The sequence below is a fragment of the Neolamprologus multifasciatus genome, chromosome 4 (assembly GCF_963576455.1).
Source record: "Neolamprologus multifasciatus chromosome 4, fNeoMul1.2, whole genome shotgun sequence".
Taxonomy (NCBI): domain Eukaryota; kingdom Metazoa; phylum Chordata; class Actinopteri; order Cichliformes; family Cichlidae; genus Neolamprologus; species Neolamprologus multifasciatus.
Window position 1 is genome coordinate 254150 of NC_140442.1, and position 20851 is coordinate 275000.

General features: G+C 44.0%; 2 protein-coding genes across 2 annotated transcripts in view; both read right to left on the reverse strand.

Annotated features, from left to right (window-relative positions):
- Window positions 1–588, reverse strand: dnaaf19 (dynein axonemal assembly factor 19). Its single transcript, XM_085156173.1, has 2 exons — window positions 437–588; window positions 1–262 (listed from the first exon to the last, which is right to left on the reverse strand). The coding sequence occupies exons 1-2, from the start codon at window positions 580–582 to the stop codon at window positions 160–162; spliced, it is 249 nt and encodes an 82-aa protein (XP_085012299.1). The 5' UTR covers window positions 583–588; the 3' UTR covers window positions 1–159.
- A 548-nt stretch (window positions 589–1136) lies between these two features.
- Window positions 1137–20851, reverse strand: part of LOC146519326 (rho GTPase-activating protein 27-like) — a 42570-nt gene continuing 22855 nt past the window's right edge. Inside the window, exons 5-22 of the mRNA XM_085156153.1 lie at window positions 12841–13002; window positions 12603–12758; window positions 12314–12379; window positions 12149–12208; window positions 11978–12073; window positions 11823–11903; window positions 11641–11706; window positions 9994–10061; window positions 9823–9904; window positions 8899–9000; window positions 8696–8818; window positions 8545–8617; window positions 8181–8297; window positions 7671–7769; window positions 6482–6559; window positions 6156–6290; window positions 5064–5169; window positions 1137–4767 (exon numbers count right to left, since the gene is read on the reverse strand). Coding sequence (XP_085012279.1) covers window positions 4590–4767; window positions 5064–5169; window positions 6156–6290; window positions 6482–6559; window positions 7671–7769; window positions 8181–8297; window positions 8545–8617; window positions 8696–8818; window positions 8899–9000; window positions 9823–9904; window positions 9994–10061; window positions 11641–11706; window positions 11823–11903; window positions 11978–12073; window positions 12149–12208; window positions 12314–12379; window positions 12603–12758; window positions 12841–13002 — 1848 coding nt within the window. The 3' untranslated portion in view covers window positions 1137–4589. The remainder of the gene's footprint in view (window positions 4768–5063; window positions 5170–6155; window positions 6291–6481; window positions 6560–7670; window positions 7770–8180; window positions 8298–8544; window positions 8618–8695; window positions 8819–8898; window positions 9001–9822; window positions 9905–9993; window positions 10062–11640; window positions 11707–11822; window positions 11904–11977; window positions 12074–12148; window positions 12209–12313; window positions 12380–12602; window positions 12759–12840; window positions 13003–20851) is intronic.

Sequence of the window (20851 nt, forward strand, 5' to 3'; positions counted from 1 at the left end):
TTCATGTTCTTCAGGTTTATTAGAAATGATGAATTGTTACATCTGATCTCTTTTCCTGTTTACAGCTTTCATCATGTGTCACATGTTCATCACAGCAGGACTATAAAAGACTATGTGGGCTACAGCGTGTCGGTCCACGCTGGTCCTGGTGAGCGGACATCACTTGTTGCTCGGGGTGACGGGGTTCCAGGGCTGTTTCCGCGGTGCGCCGTCTTTATCTTTCTTCTCCAGAGGCTTCATGTGGCAGGCCAGGACCAGGTCTCTGAGGGACATATAAACCACACCCAGCTGTGAGAAAAACCTTTAAAGCATCACGGACCAGGGCCCTGCTGGACTCAGCAGGCCTCGCCAACCAAAGCTCAGAATCTCCTGGAACTCATCCAAAGACCCTGGAAATACTTTGAACGAGGTCCAGGCCTCTCCAGGAGCCGCCTACCTGAACTGGTCGTAGGACGCTCTCTGGCAGACAGCTCTCAGCTTGGCGTCGTTCTCACGCTGATGTCGCCGCTCAGACTCGACTGCCACCTGCAGCTCTCTCTCCAATGCAGAGAAGTCGATGATGTCACACTGTGACATTGCCATCTCCTGATGATGTCACACAGCTCCTTGACTTCCTGTTGGTCACGGACTGAACTTCCTGTTTAAGTACTGAGATTATCAGAAAGGCAGAAAAATAAAAGTGAGCCTAAGATCACTTCTGATGATAATAAGAAAGCCGATAGGTCACATAAAGCCCCTCCTCCCTCTGCTGCACGGTGCAAACAGCGGTGACATCACAACGTGAATCACATCAGCTACACCGATCTAACGGCGTACACGGTTATTGGTCACGTGACCTCACAGCTGCTAACTAAAGCAGCTTTGATCCAGCGGAAGTTGAAAACACGCAGCTCGAGTCTGACGTCAGTGCTCACCTGTAACAGCCTGAATCCTCTCTGTGTTCAGCTCAGGCGCTCCCTCCGTGAACTCTCTCGTCTCTGATCGAAAACAAACCGTTTCCATGACGACGCGCCGCTCGCGTCTTCTTCTCCTCTTCGTTGAGTGATGTCAGCTCGCTGCTGCCGCCTGTGGCCGCTGGCGGAACTGCAGGGCTGGGATCCGCCTGTACAAAACAGAGCAGAATAGCGCGCCACACCATCTGTGCTGGAATAAAATATAAATATTAAACAGGAGAAATATTTAAAAAAAAATAAGAGAAAGACATGATGATTGTGATCCGGATGAATCCGGACAGGATCACCGTGATCCCTACACAGTGACTTATGCACAAACTCCAACGTAAACCAAACAGGAAGCCATAACGAAGCCTCCACTGTTTCTACACTTTCTACTTCGGTAATATTAGCTGATAAGGTAATATTTCTATACAGCATCGCATAGGTTTATGTATTTTATATGTCATACATAGTGTATATGTAGGACACAATCGTAAAGAAATGAAACATGCAGTCAACTGAGCCTTGTGGCACAATTCATTGTAAGAAGTTACGAACTAAGAATGTTAAAGGCGATCACATTAGACAAGATGAAGGTGTTCTTGTTGCAGGTCGAGCTCAGTGCAGTGAACAGGAAGAGAAATGCTGGTGTTTGCTTATTCTGCAGCTTCTCTCGTCTCTGGTTTTTGTGGGGGTGCAGCTTTTGTTTCAGGCAGTAGGTTATGAGGAAGGAGCTGATGAAGTATTCCATTAATCACAGTTAACATCACACCTGAAATATTTCATTAAGAATCTTTTATTGTGTGTGAAGTTTGGCGCCCCCTGCAGCCCAGATAACTCCACTGCACCTGGATCAGAACGATAGCATAGAATAACTTTATTTTCCATATCGATGGAAATTTGTTTCCAGTTCATCAACAGATCAATCGAGTCACTTCGTATCAACCCATATTTACACATGTATGTACATATGTACATATACAAAACTTCAGCGCAACAATACACATCCCAGCATCTCGTTATTCAGCACACTGACTGATTTTGGCACAAAGAACCTTTTTACTAGCTAGAGTCGTCCTAACGCTGTCCTGAGCAGAGATGGGCAGTAAAGCTCTGATGCTCTGCAGGTGGTCAAGTCTGTGCTGGAGAAGGTGGGGAGGCACGAGGAATGCATGAGCAACAACACAGGTAAACGCACAGCACAGGACCAGCTCAGCTCCTCCTGGCCTGATTTAATCTGATAATTTAAATCTGTAAGTTGTTTGTTTTCAGAGAGTTTTCCACTGCAGGAAGCAGGAAGTCTTATATATCCTGGGTGGGATGTTATCGGGTCAATACTTTAAGCTGATGCCTTCTTAACGAAGACTGAGATCTGAATGAGATGACTCCTTCCTTAAATTGTTCTTATGAAGTAAAACAGGTCAAAGATTTGATATCCACCTTTGTTGTTGACGCACTAACATGAACAAACATTTGTACTCAAGAATTTTTTAGTGAATATTTTCCTGAAAAGTAAAATCTGCTGCAGACTGATCAGGATTCACAGCTCAGGTGTTTTGTGTCGTTTCTGTAAGCGCTCAAAGAAAAATATTTCTGAAGCACAAGAATGAAGCAGCTGCTGATCATGATGTGAAAGCTTCTGACAATCCACATCACCGTCTCAGGTGAAACCGCAGAAGATGAGCATCGTCCGGCGAGCAGCTGGTACCATGGTAACAGTTTACCATGATCACATCTCCCAAATAACACAAAGAGGCGATACAGCATGTATGACACACAGTTTCACAACAAAGGATCTGAAAACCTGAGGTTTCTAACTGCTGTTGTCTTTTATTCGTGTTTATTCAGCAGCCGTTAGCCAATGAAATCACATTATGCAAATAAACTGGGACAGCGGCAACTGAATACGGACAACACAATGCGAACAAAGTTACTAACAGGCAGCTAGCTGGGCTAATGCAACTTGTGATGGAAGCTTTGCTAGCTTGCACTGTGATTGGTCATTTTTGTTACGATGCCAGGAACGCCAGCATGCGTGGAGCAGCACATCTGTGAGCCCTCCCACCAAAGCTTCAGCTCTTTGTTGACCTTTGATGATTCACACTTTGGCTTGTCGAGGCTTTAGCAGCCATCTTTACGGGTGCAGGTAATATTTCTGTCTGGGGTTGTGGTTTTAGTCCTTTGGTGAATTTGTGTTAAATAAAAGTTTGATGTGTTTGATTTCTGGGTGTGTTGAAGAGAAGCAGACCCAGCAGGACACCGTCATACACGACAGTTTATTTCAGACTAAAGTCAGGAAAATGCCCTCTTGTACAGAAAGGAATATCGTCCCTAACAAAGTAACTTAGTTCTGCATCTGTAGTGCATAGAAACTCACTACTACAAAAACATACATAACTATTTACAACAGTAAGACCTGTCCTGTAAAATCCATCCCTGGCCTGTGGCCTGGTCATGTAGTTTTAAATCCTTTGTTCTGTGTTCATCCTTTCAGATCTACAGTTTAACAGTCGATACAGCTTCTGTCTCTCGTTCGGAGTCGATATATATAATTTCTATAATGTTCCATCTGCTCATGAAGCTCCATATTTATGATCATCACATCATAAAGTCTAGAGTTTGATCCAGTGTTTAATACGTTGCATGTTTTATTTAACTTAAACATACTCATGGTATCAACACTGATGTAGAAATTTATTTTGCCGTGTGAATCTGTGTTTCCCAGCATCAGTGAATGCAGCGCAGACTGATGGCTGCTCTGGTAGATTTACCTGAACAGGTGGATGGAGATTTTCAGGATCAGAATCACATGTGCAGCTCGTCTCCACAGTCTGCCAGGGAGACTCTGTACACCCTCTTTGGGTTGGTATGACTTTCTGGTTCACAGAAAGTCATACCAAGTCATACCTTGAAGGTAAATTTCCAGTCATCTGCAGAGGAGGGTCTGAAAATTTAAAAATACTTGGAAGGATCGTGTCTGTACAGTGAAGAAGCACAGGATCCTGAGACGGATACTGTTTGTTCTGCTGTTTTTTAGGTCATTTAAGGCGTGATGCTGAGATGCCGACATGATATACTCAACATTTACATTTTATATATATGAAATTTATAAAAAGGGTTTTTGGGTCCAGGCAACACAGCCAGCAGGTCCCGGTTCAAAGTTTAACATCCACAGAGTTAAAAACCAAAACAAAAAGGCAATAGAAGATGAGTTCAGAGTTCCACGAGTTTCTCAAAGGGTCCTGAACCCGTCTGGTTTACTGTGAGGCATTCAGAGGTTTAACAGGACATTCACCACTTTGGTGTTTTGTCTTGAAGGAGAAGCAAACATGCTGGTTTCAAACCTGTCCTGGGGGTTTACCCAGGATCAGCTCCCGTGTTTCGGTCCAGAGAGCTACAAGTCTGGCAAAAGATGTCGTTGTCACATGTTTGATGGTTTTAAGGCGCCAATAAAACGCCAGGTTGGGTCTGCTCCTTTTAAAGAGGAGTGACGAGGTTTCAGAACCAACCCTCGGTATCAGGTGGTCCTCTCAGATTCACTCCTGGGTCAGAGAGGAGGGGGTGTGTAGGTCCAATGTCCTCGAGCGTGTTGGAAGACTCGTGTGTCCTCTGAGGGTTCTCGCAGGACGCAGAGTAAATTCCAGGAGTTTCCTTTTAGCTCTCTGAGAAAACAGTCGGGAACTCGTTGAGCAAGAGCTCCACAATCTGGCTCTGGAACACCATGTGAATCGTCATGTTTGCCGACTCAGTCTCGGGGCGAAGCAGTGTGGGTCCGAACACGATGGCGATACTCTGAACCGACATCCTGTTAGAGTCCTTGTGTTCGATCACCCTGGAGAGGCACAGACAGATACACGTTGTTTCCAAAGCAGACCTAATCACCTTCATGCTCTGCCGCTTCGTTTCTACTTGCAGACTAATTTTATTTTAGCTGACTGATTATTTGGGGGTTACAGATCTATTTCACCATTGCTATAATCCAGTGCATTCCACACCTTTACCCAGTGTGTAACTGGGACCGTTAGGGGTTATCTGACAGAGAGCAGGCTGGCCGAGTTAGCAGTGTTTGGGCACGGCTCACTCTGCTGTCTGTCTGCACTGGTTCATAAAGCCTCGGAGCAAACTCACTTTCGCAGGTGTCTGAACAGCAGCTCCATGGTGTTGTGGTTCGGTAGAGGAAGAGTCTGCACCAGATCCTTCATGTAGGACACCCTCAGGCTGTAGTCTGGGACTTCTGCAAACACACACACAGCTAAGGTTCTGTACTACAACAGTTTACAGGCATGATGACACTTTTTGGTGTATCGCTCATCACAAACGTGTGCTGGGATTATTGCGATCTCGTTACTTTGTGTTTCTCTGTGGTCGACTGCTCGGTCAACCTCTGCACATTTACAACTTATCAGATGTAGTAGTGCAGAAGAATTATGGAAGGAGCAATTCATCAGAAGGACTGTAGATTTTGACCAGTAAATTGAGTAATCTGATATTCTTGAAAAAGAGTTTATCAATGCAATGACCCCAGAGAGATTGGGTCATTGCATTGATAAAGTCGAGCGACCGTTTTGGTGATCGGCCCGAGTTTCGCCTTAATCGTGTCGTAATCGCGTAATATACGTGGAGCAACGAGAAGTGATTAACACCTCACGACCAGCTCGGTCCAATCAGCAATCGTTTGGTCGCCAGAAAATCAAACCTGTTGGAAATCCTGTCGCCCGTCGTGAGGGCGTCACCGCAGCCTCTCGCACTGCGCGCACAAACGCAGAAATGAACGTGAAACTTTGACGAGCTCATCCGAGCCTTTTCGATGTGGCCTCACAAAATTATCAACAACCGTGAAAATAGTTGGATTTACATTGTTGCTCAATCACAGCTGCCTGATGATCGATGTTTGATGATCGATGTGAGTCTGTGTGAGTGAAAGACGGAGCGAGCGACAGATTTTGTGTTATAAGCTTCATGTTATGGACGCACAGTTTCAGGTCGCATCAGAGCATCGGGCCGTATAGTGTGAGACCTGCATCGTGACCTACGACCTTCTCACCCCTGCGAGTCAATCGTGCAGTTTGAGCAGGAGCTGAAAAACGTGACTGAAAAAGAAGCCCAGCTTTACCCTCCTTCAGTTAAGAGCTGGGTTAAAGACATAAGATAAAAACATGAGTAGACCAGGGCTACTGCAGCTCTGGTACAGTGTGTATGTCAAACACCGTGTGTACTGACGGATGGCGGCGATGAACTTTTCGAAGACGCTGAAGGGAAACAGCGGCTCTGGAAGCTCCCGCAGGAACAGCTTGAGAGCGCCGGTGATCACGTGAATCTCCTCCCACTGTCCGTCCTCCAGGTCCAAGTGCTCCTCTGCGGAAACAGAGGACAGCTTCAGTCTTCTGAAACCAAACTTTAGATCAGACTTTGGGTTCAGATTCATCTGTTAGACCCGAACAGCTTCGTGTTGCCGCCGCAGGTCCGAACGATCCATCAGACCGTTTGAATCCAGGGAGAAATCACGTGACCGTTACCGAACACGAACTGTGTCAGCGACGCATTACCGTGGTCGGCTTTGTGTCGTAGTTTCTGGATCACGGCCAGGTTTCCGCTCACTCTGTAGATCCCGTCCACGTCCAGACCTGAACACAGCGAGTGAAGCCAGTTAGCAAACACCTCTGTCCAGTTCATCAGTCGCTGGGTTGTGTTTCATTTCCACCTTAGATAAAAACAACGTCTGAATTCTGTCGCACAACACTTCACCATAAATCCCTGTTTCAGTGCTGCACGGCTGCAACTTCATATTAGATTCAGTACGACTACAAATCCAAGCTAATGAACGAAATTGACCCACATTCAACCATTAAATCACAACACGATGTGAGCCTTAACACACACACACACACACACAGACACACACACACACACGTTTGTGTCTGTCAAAGGAGGTAACACCTCAAATCTGATGAAACACCTGGCGACGCATAGCGTTTTTTTAAAAGCTGAGAAATGCGGCGTATGTGATAGCTTGCTGCAAGACCTCACACCGAGCACATCTACTGCGGGTGTGGTGCCTGTTATCGACCCGGAGTTGAGGAGAGTCCTGGCCCCTAGCCCTGCCAGTGTAGCAGAAATGATGAGGATGATGATGCAGCAGCAGCCGTTCTTCTCTGCGTGAGTAGCTTAATGTTGTTCGTGTGTAATTTACGTTGAGTAGGCTAACCACGTTATTACATTAATGCATGTAAGGTGAACTAGCAAACACCATCATAGCTACATGCGGCTGTCTTCTTGTTTGATGGCAGATACTCCCTTCACCCTGGACAAAAAGGCTAAAATGACCAAAGAAAAAGTGGAAAACAGTTAAACATGAGAGGTTTTTGGACAAAGTTTGTGTTTTTTCCATTGTTTAAGCTGCTTCCAGCCAAGAGTGATACCATATATGCCCTATAGCTGCAGAAAAGGCTAACATTGTTATCTTTTTACAAAAAACAGCTGAACATGAGAGGTTTTTGGACCAAGTTTGTGTTCTCCATTCTTTAAGCACCGGTTTGAGCACCGTTTAAAAAGTACCGGTTTGGTACCGGTATTGGATAAAACCTAAACGATGCCCATCCCTAATCCCAAAAGGTTGATTGTTCATCTGAATGTTTCTCACACTGAAAACGTTACGTCCAGATGAACAGTTAACCTTTTGGGATGTTTTGTTGTGCGTTTCCTGTAGCGCGTGGGTAACATGTGTGCCTCCATCACCTCTGCGCTCCACTGTCCTGATGCACTTCTCCACAAACTTGGGGATGGTGCTGTGTTCTCGGTGGCACAGAGTGTCCAGGTGGCAGCCAAAGACGTTGTCTGGAAGACATTTCCAGTCTGATCAGCGAGCTGCATGTTTCTGTGTCATCAGGCTTAGCATCATTTTACAGTTTTCATATCGTCTACATCGTGATTCACTCTTGATAAATATTCGGATGCATTACTGTTTCATTATGTTTTTCTGTTCATCTCTGGATCTTTGTATTTATCCGTGCGCTGTGCACATGTTGATGTAAATGGGTTAACTCAGCTGCTAATTTCACTCATTAAACTAACACCAAATGAATATACAGGTGAGTCTGTAGGCAAGAAGCAACAGTTATTGTAGTGAGTTAGCTTTGGATCACTGAGGTTCATGCAGGTAAACATGTGCACCTGACAGAAAAGTCGATGATGTTCACAGTTTGTAGCATTTAAAGGTCGGTGCACGTGATCGGGAGGCCTTTTTACCTCTGATGTATCCTCGCTCTTTGACGCTCTGCAGAGTCGGCCTTCGCTGCAGGAAGCGTCGCAGTTTGGACCGAACTCGCGTCTGCTCCGTGTCAGCTCCTGATGGGATCCTGCTCGCTGAAGATGCAGCAGAAGAAGAAAGCGCTCAGTGTTACTATGACAACCACTGTGCAATACCTCCTAATAAAAATAAACTTCTTCCATCGCTTTGTGGGTCATTTTGAAAGGACATCAGAAACACCAGCTGGTAACATGTTTCAGCTCAGGGCCATCCTGTGCTCATTTCCTGAGCTTTCAATGCTTCAGACCTTCATCAGGCTGAGTCTGCACAGATGTTGGAGATGGTTAAAGTTCAAAGACTCACATGTCGATCTCCTGTCTTTGTCCTCTTTGTCTGAAGAACCATCGTCTTCACTGTCTGATAGCCGCTCCTGTTCCTGAAAACAGACTTCACTGAACTTCCAGTTCACTCAGAAACAAAGAGCCTGAATGAGGCACGAGGCTTCGAGGATTACCGGTCTGTGTGCTCCGTCTGGCACCAGCTGTCCGATGGTGTCCTGGATCACTTTGAGCCAGTCGCTGATGATGCTCTCCTTGTCGTACTGCATCAGATACTCACAGCCCTGACGTGTCTTCAGCTGCGCACAAACACCACAGTGGTCTTCATCAAGCAGGTAAGAAGTGAAGCTGATGTAACCGGGGTAAAAAGACTTTGTACCTCCAGAACGTTCTTCTTGGACGACTTGTCTTTGCAGGCCCAGCTCACCGATGCTCCTCTGAGCTCAACGGTGTATTCTGGAACAATCTGTGACGCTTTGCTCTGAGGGAAAACAAGTCATCATCATCCTCCTCCTCATCGCCGTCATAATTATAAGTTATAATAAGTTATATAGTTATGTGCTGAGTGTATTTTGACTTTTGTTGCCATGATGCCAGGTTTTTAATGTCAATGAGATTTTTTTCACCTGGATAAGGACTAATAATAAAAATAATCATCATCATCATCACCATCCTCATTCTCCTCCTCATCGCCGTCATAATCATCATCTTCATCATAACCTCCCTCCTAATGTTCGTTCCTCCGAGTCCACCCAGTCTTTTAAATTGCTTAAAAAGTATCATTTTAGTCAAACTAGTTTGTTACTTTGTGGCTACTTTTTGTTTCAAACAGTTGTCAGATTGTTTCCTTTTAACTCTTTTCATTCTGTCTTGTGCTTTTGTGACCGACTCTGAAGCACTTTGGTCAACTTTGTTGTATTTTTATTTGCTATAGAAACAAAGTTGATTTTAGATTTTTTTATTACCTTCCTCCTCCTCCTCCTCATCACCATAGTTTAATAGCACAATAGGATCAATGATTCACGGATGGAAATCTAAAGTTTCTACATCGTAGCCATTTATTAATGCTGGCGGTATTGTTTGTGTTTAATAACTCATTGAATTCCTTCTCACAAGTTAGTTTTTCTCTGTTTTCCTTGTTCATTTATTAGATCAATCTAAATCTTCCACATATGAAATCCAAACATTTCTCAGGTATTTAGTCCTGAGAAATGTTATTACTACAGAGAGTAGAAAACACAAGTAATGGTTCGAGGCAGAAGGTGCATTGAGCTCCTGTTGGACTACGTAAACTGATTCTTACAGCATTCCCGGCTGGTCTGGGGTCTTTATGGAATGTGAGGATCCCTCCATGCAGGACAGTCCACGACTGACTCCAGTTCTTCCTGTCAAAAATCAGCAGACACAGTTACCTCCGAGCAAAGCCCACAGAACAGATATGAACACCTTACCTTTACAATTGTTCTGCTCTCACCTGATCTTTTTTCCATTTTCAGCCACTTTAGTCTTGTTGAGAATCCCTGCTTTCTCCAGCAGGTGTCCCTGTAGGAATGCAGACACACAGCTGAGTCCTCAGGTTACCTGCTTTGAAATGTGACTCCTCTGCAAACACGGGAGTGGTGAGAGTCTAATGAAAGGCCTTTTATCAGCCTGTCTCATTTCATCCATCAGTCTGATCGGTGCTGGAAACATTTTTAAATACCTGAAAATCTTTCCAGGAACCAAACTCAAGGATTTATGTGATTATTCAAGGACAAAACATTCTCGGTGGACAGAGGACCTCCTCACGGACACAAACGAGGCCTCGAGAGACCTCTTTGCATCCCTAATTAAAACATGACTGAACTTTTCATCTGACAAAGGAGGAGTTTGCTTTCAGGAAACACAGGAGGGACTTTAGTACCACGTGAACCAAAGCTTCTCCACAGCAGCCATTTTCACAGTGTGTTACTCATGCATTAATCAAGGTTGAGCCTTGAAACTCCCACTGCCCTCGTTCTGCTGCTGCTCTCCTCTCTGCAAGGCAGTCAGCTGATGCAGCACACCTGTACCTTCAACTTGATAAAAGCTGGCCCAGGTGTGGTGCCTTTTATTCATTCAGCAGTTTGTTTTTCTACTTCATGTAATGTTGTCATGCACACGCTTCTTGTTGTTTAGCTTGAGGCAGTAACACATGGAGTGGTGTCTGGGAGGTAAACTCCTTCGGGAAGCTTACCGCTTGAGTCATAGTTAATGGCCAGCTTGCTTTGAAGTCTGCAAATATTAAACTTAGCGTTTGTTGATTTTAGCATTGGGTCCAAGATTTCTGGGAGTGTCACACAAGACGGTGTTTGGTTTTGGTCCTCAGCTCATCATCAGAGACGATCTGCACATCGTTCAGAATTCATTCTTGTAAGTGGAGGATGGATGGGGCGTTCACGGACACTGGGATGCACACAGCAGCATCTTCTTTTAATGCTCTCAGTTTTTATGTCTTAAACCATTTTTCTCATGAACTCTGGACAATGTGCACATGTTTCCTTTGCAGGTGGCTTCCTGTTTTATTTGTTGGTGCTCCTTTGAACGTTGCACAGAGTGAGTGAAGCAGCAGGTCAAAGACCAGCTACGTTCGTGTATAGAATCAGGCCAGGAATGTCTGCTGAGGCTACAGGAGAAGTAGGAGGACCAGCAAAGTGTGGAGTGAACCTGTGGACAAAGCCTGATTCAGTGTGCACACCGGCCTCCAGTGTGGACAAAGTCAGAGATGCTGGAGTTACCAGAACAGCAGTGCCATAGAAAGAGACCAATCAGACCCTCAGAGCTGTTAATGTGTGATGGATCGGTGTTACTGAGCGATTTAAGGGTTAGTGGAGAAACACTGAGCAACTTTCTGGGCAAATTCAGCCTTACAGTAAAAATCTAAACACCGATAAACACACTTCATGGTGTCAGGAAAAATCTTTCTAAATGTTTAACATGTAATACTGAGGAAGCACAGCAGGTGGCGCTGTGAGTCTGAACTGCCCAAAAAGTTCCCGTCAGGCAGTGATTAGTAAGATGTTAATGTGATGAGTTAGTGGAACCACATCTGCGGGAAACCTTCACTAATCTTCCCAACAGCCAATCAGGTGCCAAGACCTACATGCTGTGAGCTGGACCCTGTGCTCTGATTGGACAGATTCCTCTTCAGTCTGCACCTATTAGAGAGCTTGATGAGGGAGAACAGGATGACATCAGATTGACAAATGAACAAATGGATGAGCGGGAACGAGCGAGTCAATGCGAATGAATGGAGCCGTGATAGTGACACAGGTAAGCGTCTACCTGTGGACTGTCGGGGGAGGCGTGTCTGCTTATCCTGTCAGTGTGATCGGAGAAGTTCCTCCGGTGGCCATGGGAACACGTCTGAAACCCAGAAACCAGTGAAAGTCTGTGTGACGCAGGCCTAAAAAGGTTGTTGCTGTAAGGTTTTCACTCACGTCTTCTCCCACGCTGACTCTCAGCTTCCTGGCCTGCAGCGATGCTCCGTCCTCACAAACTCCATTTCCCATCAGACTTTGGGGCACTGAGGGAATCTGTAACAGTCAGCAAACCAATGGATTAATGCAAATAAAAAGCAGACACACAGATGGCACTGACCAACTGATTACCTGAGGATCCTTCAGGTCCAGGTGAGCTCTGGGTATCAGACCCAAGCTCTGCTGAGGATGCTGTGGAGAGAAAAGGGCACAAATGTGGGAGAACATTCGGAACAATCCAAGGACTAACCTCGATGGGTGACAATGGACCGTGTGCTCAGTCTGTGTGTGTGGTACCGTTCTAAAGTTGGCGTTGTTGTCTTTATGGTCGCCTACAGGATAGTCTTCCTCTGGCAGGGGAGGCTTTCAGTAATCAAAGAGAAGTCACCATTTTAATCAAACAACCCTAAATCCTCATTAATACAAAGACCACCTGTTCACTAAGCATCACCTGATACAGCTGATAAAATATCAGATGTTTTTCAGTTTTTCAGTTGTTGCAGTGACATTTTGACATATTTCACAATTTAAAAAACGACTAAGTCTGTTCTGACTGAACCTGGTCATCGTTTTAACTGGGTCGTACCGGGCCGCCCTCGTGCTTCCTGTGGGCTGCAGATCCAGGTGGGGGTGACGGGGAGGATGGCTCAGGTAAACTCCAGGATGTGGTTCGTGTGCTGCGGTTGAAGTAGTAAGGTCTCCCTGAGACTTCATCAAACACCTTCTCCCAGCCACCAGAGCCCTGACGGGAAGCATGACGACATCACTTTGAGGACCTGATAATGGACTGGGGGGGGGGGGGTTACGAAGGCAGTGATTCAAACCTGAGAGGAGGCAGGGGAGATAGCGGGGGAAGTGGAGGTCAGCGGACCCCCTTCTTTTCCCTTGGACCGGTCCAGGTCTCTAACGGGCACGGGTGGAGGATTGCGAGAGTTGTTCATGTGGTTGGTTCCAGGCTGCCTCCCACTGTCCTGCTCAGTGTGGCCCTGCACAGAGGTCAGCACAGCAGGACACTCACATCGGGACCTTCCTTATTCACTGGAAGTTTAACACGAGGACGTCTGCTTTGATTTGTTGTTGTCACTGCATTTATACTTCCTGCTTTCCTCCTTCACACTCTTACATGTTCTGTTTGTACTCTAATCTTCATTGTGATCACATTTTTGTATTTTTAATGAAATTGTACATTTTTCCTGCTTTACTTTATTCCTCTGCTAAACTTACAAATCCTTCATTTGTTTATAGATTTAATTTTATATACAGTTCTTTGGGTGTTATTCCTACACTTTGGTGTATTTATGACATTTATTCCACTGTTTAATATTACTTAAACTTGAAGTAGTTAGTGCTCTGTACAATGATGATCAGGCCTGTCTTCTGCTGTTTGCACACTAGAAGTTAAAACTTGTCTGTGGACCAAATTCACTAATCCAGCGGTCCCCAACCGCTTTTTGCCCCACAGACAGTTTAACGTCAGACAATATTTTCACGGACCGGCCTTTAAGGTGTTGTGGATAAACACAACAAAAGGATACGACGAGACAAAAACTGGTATTTTGTAAATATAATAATAAACGTGAATTTACTGTGTGATTGAACTTTATTAGCAGCGTCCTCCTGAAACAACAACAGAGTAACATCCTCCTCGCTGCCCCTTAATGCTCTCTGGTCACTATGGTAACGTGTAAATGTTTTTTTTCAAAATAAGACACAACTACAACACGGGAAAGACCCAGGCAAACCGAGTTAACGAAAAAATATGGTAAATGGCCTGTAAAAAGCACTTTACACACACATTCACACACACATTCACACATTCACACATTCACACATTCACACATTCACACACACATTCACACACACATTCACACATTCACACACACATTCACACACACATTCACACACACATTCACACATTCACACATTCACACACACATTCACACACACATTCACACACATTCACACACATTCACACACACATTCACACACACATTCACACACATTCACACACACATTCACACATTCACACACACATTCACACACACATTCACACACACATTCACACACACACATTCACACACACATTCACACACATTCACACACACACATTCACACACACACATTCACACACACATTCACATTCACACATTCACACATTCACACATTCACACACACATTCACACATTCACACACACATTCACACATTCACATATTCACACATTCACACATTCACACACACATTCACACATTCACACATTCACACACACATTCACACACACACATTCACACACACATTCACACATTCACACATTCACACACACATTCACACATTCACACACACATTCACACATTCACACACATTCACACACACATTCACACATTCACACACACATTCACACATTCACACACATTCACACACACATTCACACATTCACACACACATTCACACATTCACACACACATTCACACACACATTCACACATTCACACACACATTCACACACACATTCACACATTCACACACACATTCACACACACATTCACACATTCACACACACATTCACACATTCACACACATTCACACACACATTCACACACACATTCACACATTCACACACACATTCACACACACATTCACACATTCACACACATTCACACACACATTCACACACACATTCACACACATTCACACACACACATTCACACACACATTCACACACACATTCACACACACACATTCACACACATTCACACACACACATTCACACACACATTCACACACACATTCACATTCACACATTCACACATTCACATATTCACACATTCACACATTCACACACACATTCACACATTCACACACACATTCACACATTCACACATTCACATATTCACACATTCACACATTCACACACACATTCACACATTCACACATTCACACACACATTCACACACACACATTCACACATTCACACATTCACACACACATTCACACATTCACACACACATTCACACATTCACACATTCACACACACATTCACACATTCACACATTCACACATTCACACACATTCACAAACACATTCACACACACATTCACACACATTCACACACACATTCACACATTCACACACACATTCACACATTCACACACACATTCACACACACATTCACACATTCACACACACATTCACACACACATTCACACACACATTCACACATTCACACACACATTCACACACACATTCACACATTCACACACATTCACACACACATTCACACACACATTCACACACACATTCACACATTCACACACATTCACACACACATTCACACACACATTCACACACACATTCACACATTCACACACATTCACACACATTCACACATTCACACACACATTCACACACACATTCACACATTCACACACACATTCACACACACATTCACACACACATTCACACATTCAATTCAATTCAATTTTATTTATATAGCGCCAAATCACAACAAAAGTCGCCTCAAGGCGCTTCATAGATACAGAGAAAAGCCCAACAATCATATGACCCCCTATGAGCAAGCACTTTGGCGACAGTGGGAAGGAAAAACTCCCTTTTAACAGGAAGAAACCTCCGGCAGAACCAGGCTCAGGGAGGGGCGGCCATCTGCTGCGACCGGTTGGGGTGAGAGAAGGAAGACAGGATAAAGACATGCTGTGGAAGAGAGACAGAGATTAATAACAGATACGATTCAATACAGAGAGGTCTGTTAATACATAGTGAGTGAGAAAGGTGACTGGAAAGGAAAAACTCAATGCATCATGGCAATCCCCCGGCAGCCTACATCTATTGCAGCATAACTAAGGGAGGATTCAGGGTCACCTGGTCCAGCCCTAACTATATGCTTTAGCAAAAAGGAAAGTTTTAAGCCTAATCTTAAAAGTAGAGATAGTGTCTGTCTCCTGAATCCAAACTGGAAGCTGGTTCCACAGAAGAGGGGCCTGAAAACTGAAGGCTCTCCCTCCCATTCTACTTTTAAATACTCTAGGAACAACAAGTAGGCCTGCAGAGCGAGAGCGAAGTGCTCTAATAGGGTGATATGGTACTACAAGGTCATTAAGATAAGATGGGGCCTGATTATTTAAGACCTTGTATGTGAGGAGCAGGATTTTGAATTCAATTCTGGATTTAACAGGAAGCCAATGAAGGGAAGCCAAAACAGGAGAAATATGCTCTCTCTTTCTAGTCCCTGTCAGTACTCTTGCTGCAGCATTTTGGATTAACTGAAGGCTTTTCAGTGAGTTTTTTGGACATCCTGATAATAATGAATTACAGTAGTCCAGCCTGGAAGTAATAAATGCATGAACTAGTTTTTCAGCGTCACTCTGAGACAGGATATTTCTAATTTTAGAGATGTTGCGCAAATGGAAGAACGCAGTCTTACATATTTGTTTAATATGTGCGTTGAAGGACATATCCTGGTCAAAAATGACTCCAAGGTTCCTCACAGTGTTACTGGAGGCCAAGGTAATGCCATCCAGAGTAAGAATCTGGTTAGATACCAAATTTCTAAGCTTTTCAGCGCCGAGTACAATGACCTCAGTTTTATCTGAGTTAAGAAGCAGAAAGTTAGTGGCCATCCAGGTCTTTATGTCTTTAAGACATTCCTGCAGTTTAACTAATTGGTGTGTGTTATCTGGCTTCATGGACAGATAGAGCTGGGTGTCATCTGCATAGCAGTGAAAATGTATGCTATGTCTTCTAATGATGCTGCCTAGGGGAAGCATGTATAATGTAAACAGAATTGGTCCTAGCACTGAACCCTGTGGAACTCCATAATTAACCTCAGTGTGTGAAGAGGACTCTCCATTTACATGCACAAATTGGAGTCTATTAGATAGATATGATACAAACCACTGCAGTGCAATACCTGTAATACCTACAGCATGTTCTAATCGCTCCTATAGGATATTATGGTCAACAGTATCGAATGCTGCACTAAGGTCAAGAAGGACAAGCACAGAGATGAGTCCACTGTCAGAGGCCATAAGAAGATCATTTGTAACCTTCACTAAAGCTGTTTCTGTGCTGTGATGAACTCTGAAACCTGACTGAAACTCTTCAAATAAACCATTCCTCTGCAGATGATCTGTTAGCTGTTTGACAACTACTCTTTCAAGGATTTTTGATATGAAAGGAAGGTTGGAGATTGGCCTATAATTAGCTAAGACTGCTGGGTCTAGAGATGGCTTTTTGAGTAAAGGTTTAACTGCAGCCACCTTGAAGGCCTGTGGTACATAGCTGATTATTAGAGATAGGTTGATCATATTTAAGATCAAAGAATTAATCAATGGCAGGACTTCTTTGAGCAGTTTTGTAGGAATGGGGTCTAAAAGACACGTTGATGGTTTGGAGGAAGTAATTATTGAAGTTAACTCAGAAAGATCGATTGGAGAAAAAGAGTCTAACTTAACATCAATGGAACTAAGAGTAGCTGTAGATAATATTACATCTGTGGGATGATTATTGGTAATTTTTTCTCTAATGATAAAAATTTTATTTGTGAAGAAGTTCATGAAGTCATCACTAGTTAACGTTAAAGGGATGGTTGGCTCAACAGAGCTCTGACTTTTTGTCAGCCTGGCTACAGTGCTGAAGAGAAACCTGGGGTTGTTCTTATTTTCTTCAATCAGTGACGAATAGTAAGCTGTTCTGGCTTTGCGGAGGGCTTTCTTATAAAGCAACAAACTATTTCTCCAGGCTAAATGATGATCCTCTAAATTTGTGACACGCCATTTCCTCTCCAGATTACGAGTCATCTGCTTTAGGGTACGTGTTTGAGAATTATACCACGGGGTCAGGTACTTCTGATTAGAGACCTTAGTTTTCACTGGAGCTACAGTATCCAGAGTCGTACGTAGTGAGGAGGTGAAATTATTAACAAGATAATCGATCTCTGTTGGGGTAGCGTTCAGATAGCTGCTCTGCTCTGTGTTGGTACAGGGCATTGACGATGATAACAGTGGCTGGATTATATTCTTAAACTTAGTTACAGCGCTTTCAGAAAGACATCTACTTTGATAAAGTACACTCTCCACTGCTGTGTAATCAATTATTGTAAATGTAAATGTTATCAAGAAATGATCAGACAGGAGAGGGTTTTCAGGAAATACTGTTAAATGTTCAGTTTCTATGCCATATGTTAAAACAAGATCTAGAGTGTGATTAAAGTGGTGGGTGGGTTCTTTTACATTTTGAGAGAAACCAATTGAGTCTAACAACAGATTAAATGCCATGTTGAGGCTGTCATTTTTAGCATCAACATGGATGTTAAAATCACCCACAATAATTATTTTATCTGAGCTCAGAACTAAATTAGATATAAAGTCTGAGAAATCAGACAGAAACTCTGTGTAAGGCCCAGGTGGACGATAGATGATAACAAGTAAGACTGGTTTCTGAGTTTCACAGCTGGGGTGGACAATGTTAAGCATCAGGCTTTCAAATGAATTAAAAGTCTGTCTTGGTCTTTCATTAATTAATAGACTGGTGTGAAAAATTGCTGCCACACCTCCCCCTCGACCTGTGCTTCGAGATTTCTGGTAGTTAGAATGACTCGGGGGTGTTGATTCATTTAAGCTAACATAATCATCCTGCTGCAACCAGGTTTCTGTAAGGCAGAGTAAATCAATTTGTTGATCAATTATTAAGTCATGTACTAACAGAGACTTGGAGGAGAGAGACCTAATATTTAATAATCCACATTTCACTGTTTTACTCTTTGGTTCAGATGTGGATACTGTATTGTTCTTTCTTTGTAAATGTTTAAGTTGTTTGTTGCTGGTTTTTAGTTTGTTTTTTGTCTTTTTGGAAGCAGACACAGTCTCTATGGAGATGGGTTTTTTGGGGGGGTAGCAGGAGGAGAGAAGCTGCAGAGACTGCAACTCTGCTTCCTGGTCCCAACTCTGGATAGTCATGTTTTGAGGGGTTTAATAAATTTGTCGATATTTCTAGAAATGAGAGCTGCTCCATCCAAAGTGGGATGGATGCCATCTCTCCTAACAAGACCAGGTTTCCTCCAGAAGGTTTGCCAATTATCTATTCACACACACATTCACACATTCACACATTCACACACACACATTCACACACACATTCACACACACATTCACATACACACACATTCACACACACACATTCACACACACACATTCACACATTCACACACACATTCACACATCCACACACTGAAAACCATAACTTTCACACCGAGTCGACGCTCTCACTGTCCGGTAGCGGGCCGTGGCCGGGGGACGGGACCGCTGCACTAATTCACAGAAAAATACTGACGACATAAAATATATAAAACCTCTTAGACTCATATGTGACACTTGAAACAATCCCATCAGGCTACAGTGAGTGTTGGCCACAGACATGAGATTATTTTGGAGAGTGGGACAGTGAAGACAGAGAGAAAGGGGCACAGGGCTCATGGACGCCTGCTCAACCAGTAAGACAAACTGGTGTCCAGTAACTGGTCACCGGATCCCTGTGGAACAGACATGCTCATATTACAGCTGATCAAACTTTAATTACCTCTGAGCTGCACACAGCGGCGAGTTTGGAGTGAAACACAATGAAAGGTCAGAGTGACGATGGCAGAGAAATCCAACGAGCCATTCGTACAAATGTTCTTCAGATACGCTTTGTTTGTAACGCTGCCATCACTAAACTTTATCGACCATTTACACGTGTGTAATCTGTCGCTACAGCATGATGAAACGCACTACCTCAGCTGTGCATCATCAGTGTTTTAGAAACTCCAGGGCTGCTGCCCGATGGCAGCTTTAACTCAGTAAATGCAATTACTTTCTTTTCTTTTTGTAATCCTGACGCACTGTTAAGAACCAGATGTTGTTCCTGCAGCTTCAGCTGCCCGTCCCGCGCCCCCGCCTTCTCCACCACACCTGCAGTGTCACTTATGGATGTGGCGTCCTGCAGCTGCTGGACCATCAGTGTCACCTGAAAGCACGTCTCATGCAGGACACAAGCAAAGTGTTGGAAGGAGCGAGTAAGGCTGAGGATGGGCAACTCTCAGTCTGTGCCTGGATTGAAATAACTTTTTTATCCACAAGTGTCCAAACACCTCCTGCAGATGTGTCCTCGTGTTCAGTAAGACGTTAAGTGTAGCGTTCATTTTGTGTTGTTTGTCCGGCTCCTGAAAAGCTCGGAGAACTTTCCGTTTTATCACAAGATGTTGGAAACTGCACAGAAGGTAAACATTATTTGTGATGCCAGGCTCATGACACAGCTGAGGCGTGTTGTCTGTACAGAAACAGTCGCGTGTGCAGAGCGAGGCGTCTGAAACAGAAGTGAGCAGCTGCTCGTGGATGTGGGGATGTGCACGTAGACCGTCGAGCAGATAGTCCATGAACACTGGCACAAACTTCTGTCAGAGCACACTACCGATCACAACCACATTCACTTCCTCTTACAAAGCTCTTCACAATAAAACAGGAAACCTGTGAAAATGAACCATATATAATGCAAACGCTCTTTTCAATGTTTTAAACACATTTTACTCCTTTTAGAAGGAATTCCTGCATTTTTCTAAACACAGATTTGAACCTGTAAGCGGATGGGTTCACCATCTAACTCCGGTCATCTCTGTTCTTGCTGCACGTCAGCTTCTTTCATCTGTCCTGATAGTTTAGCTCTCGTCTACATCCACATTCATTTCATGCAGAGTCTTTTGGCGCTGCTGCTTCATCTCCGCTTGGTGTTTAAGTGACCCGAACACAAAGATGAACTCAAAACACACCTGGAAAGGTCAAAGGTCACCTT

Coding starts and splice junctions, on each gene's coding strand:
- dnaaf19 (XM_085156173.1), bottom strand. CDS start 582: ATGGCAATGTCACAGTGTGACATCATCGACTTCTCTGCATTGGAGAGA. Junction 263..436: donor GCGTCCTACGACCAGTTCAG/GTAGGCGGCTCC, acceptor TATGTCCCTCAG/AGACCTGGTCCTGGCCTGCC.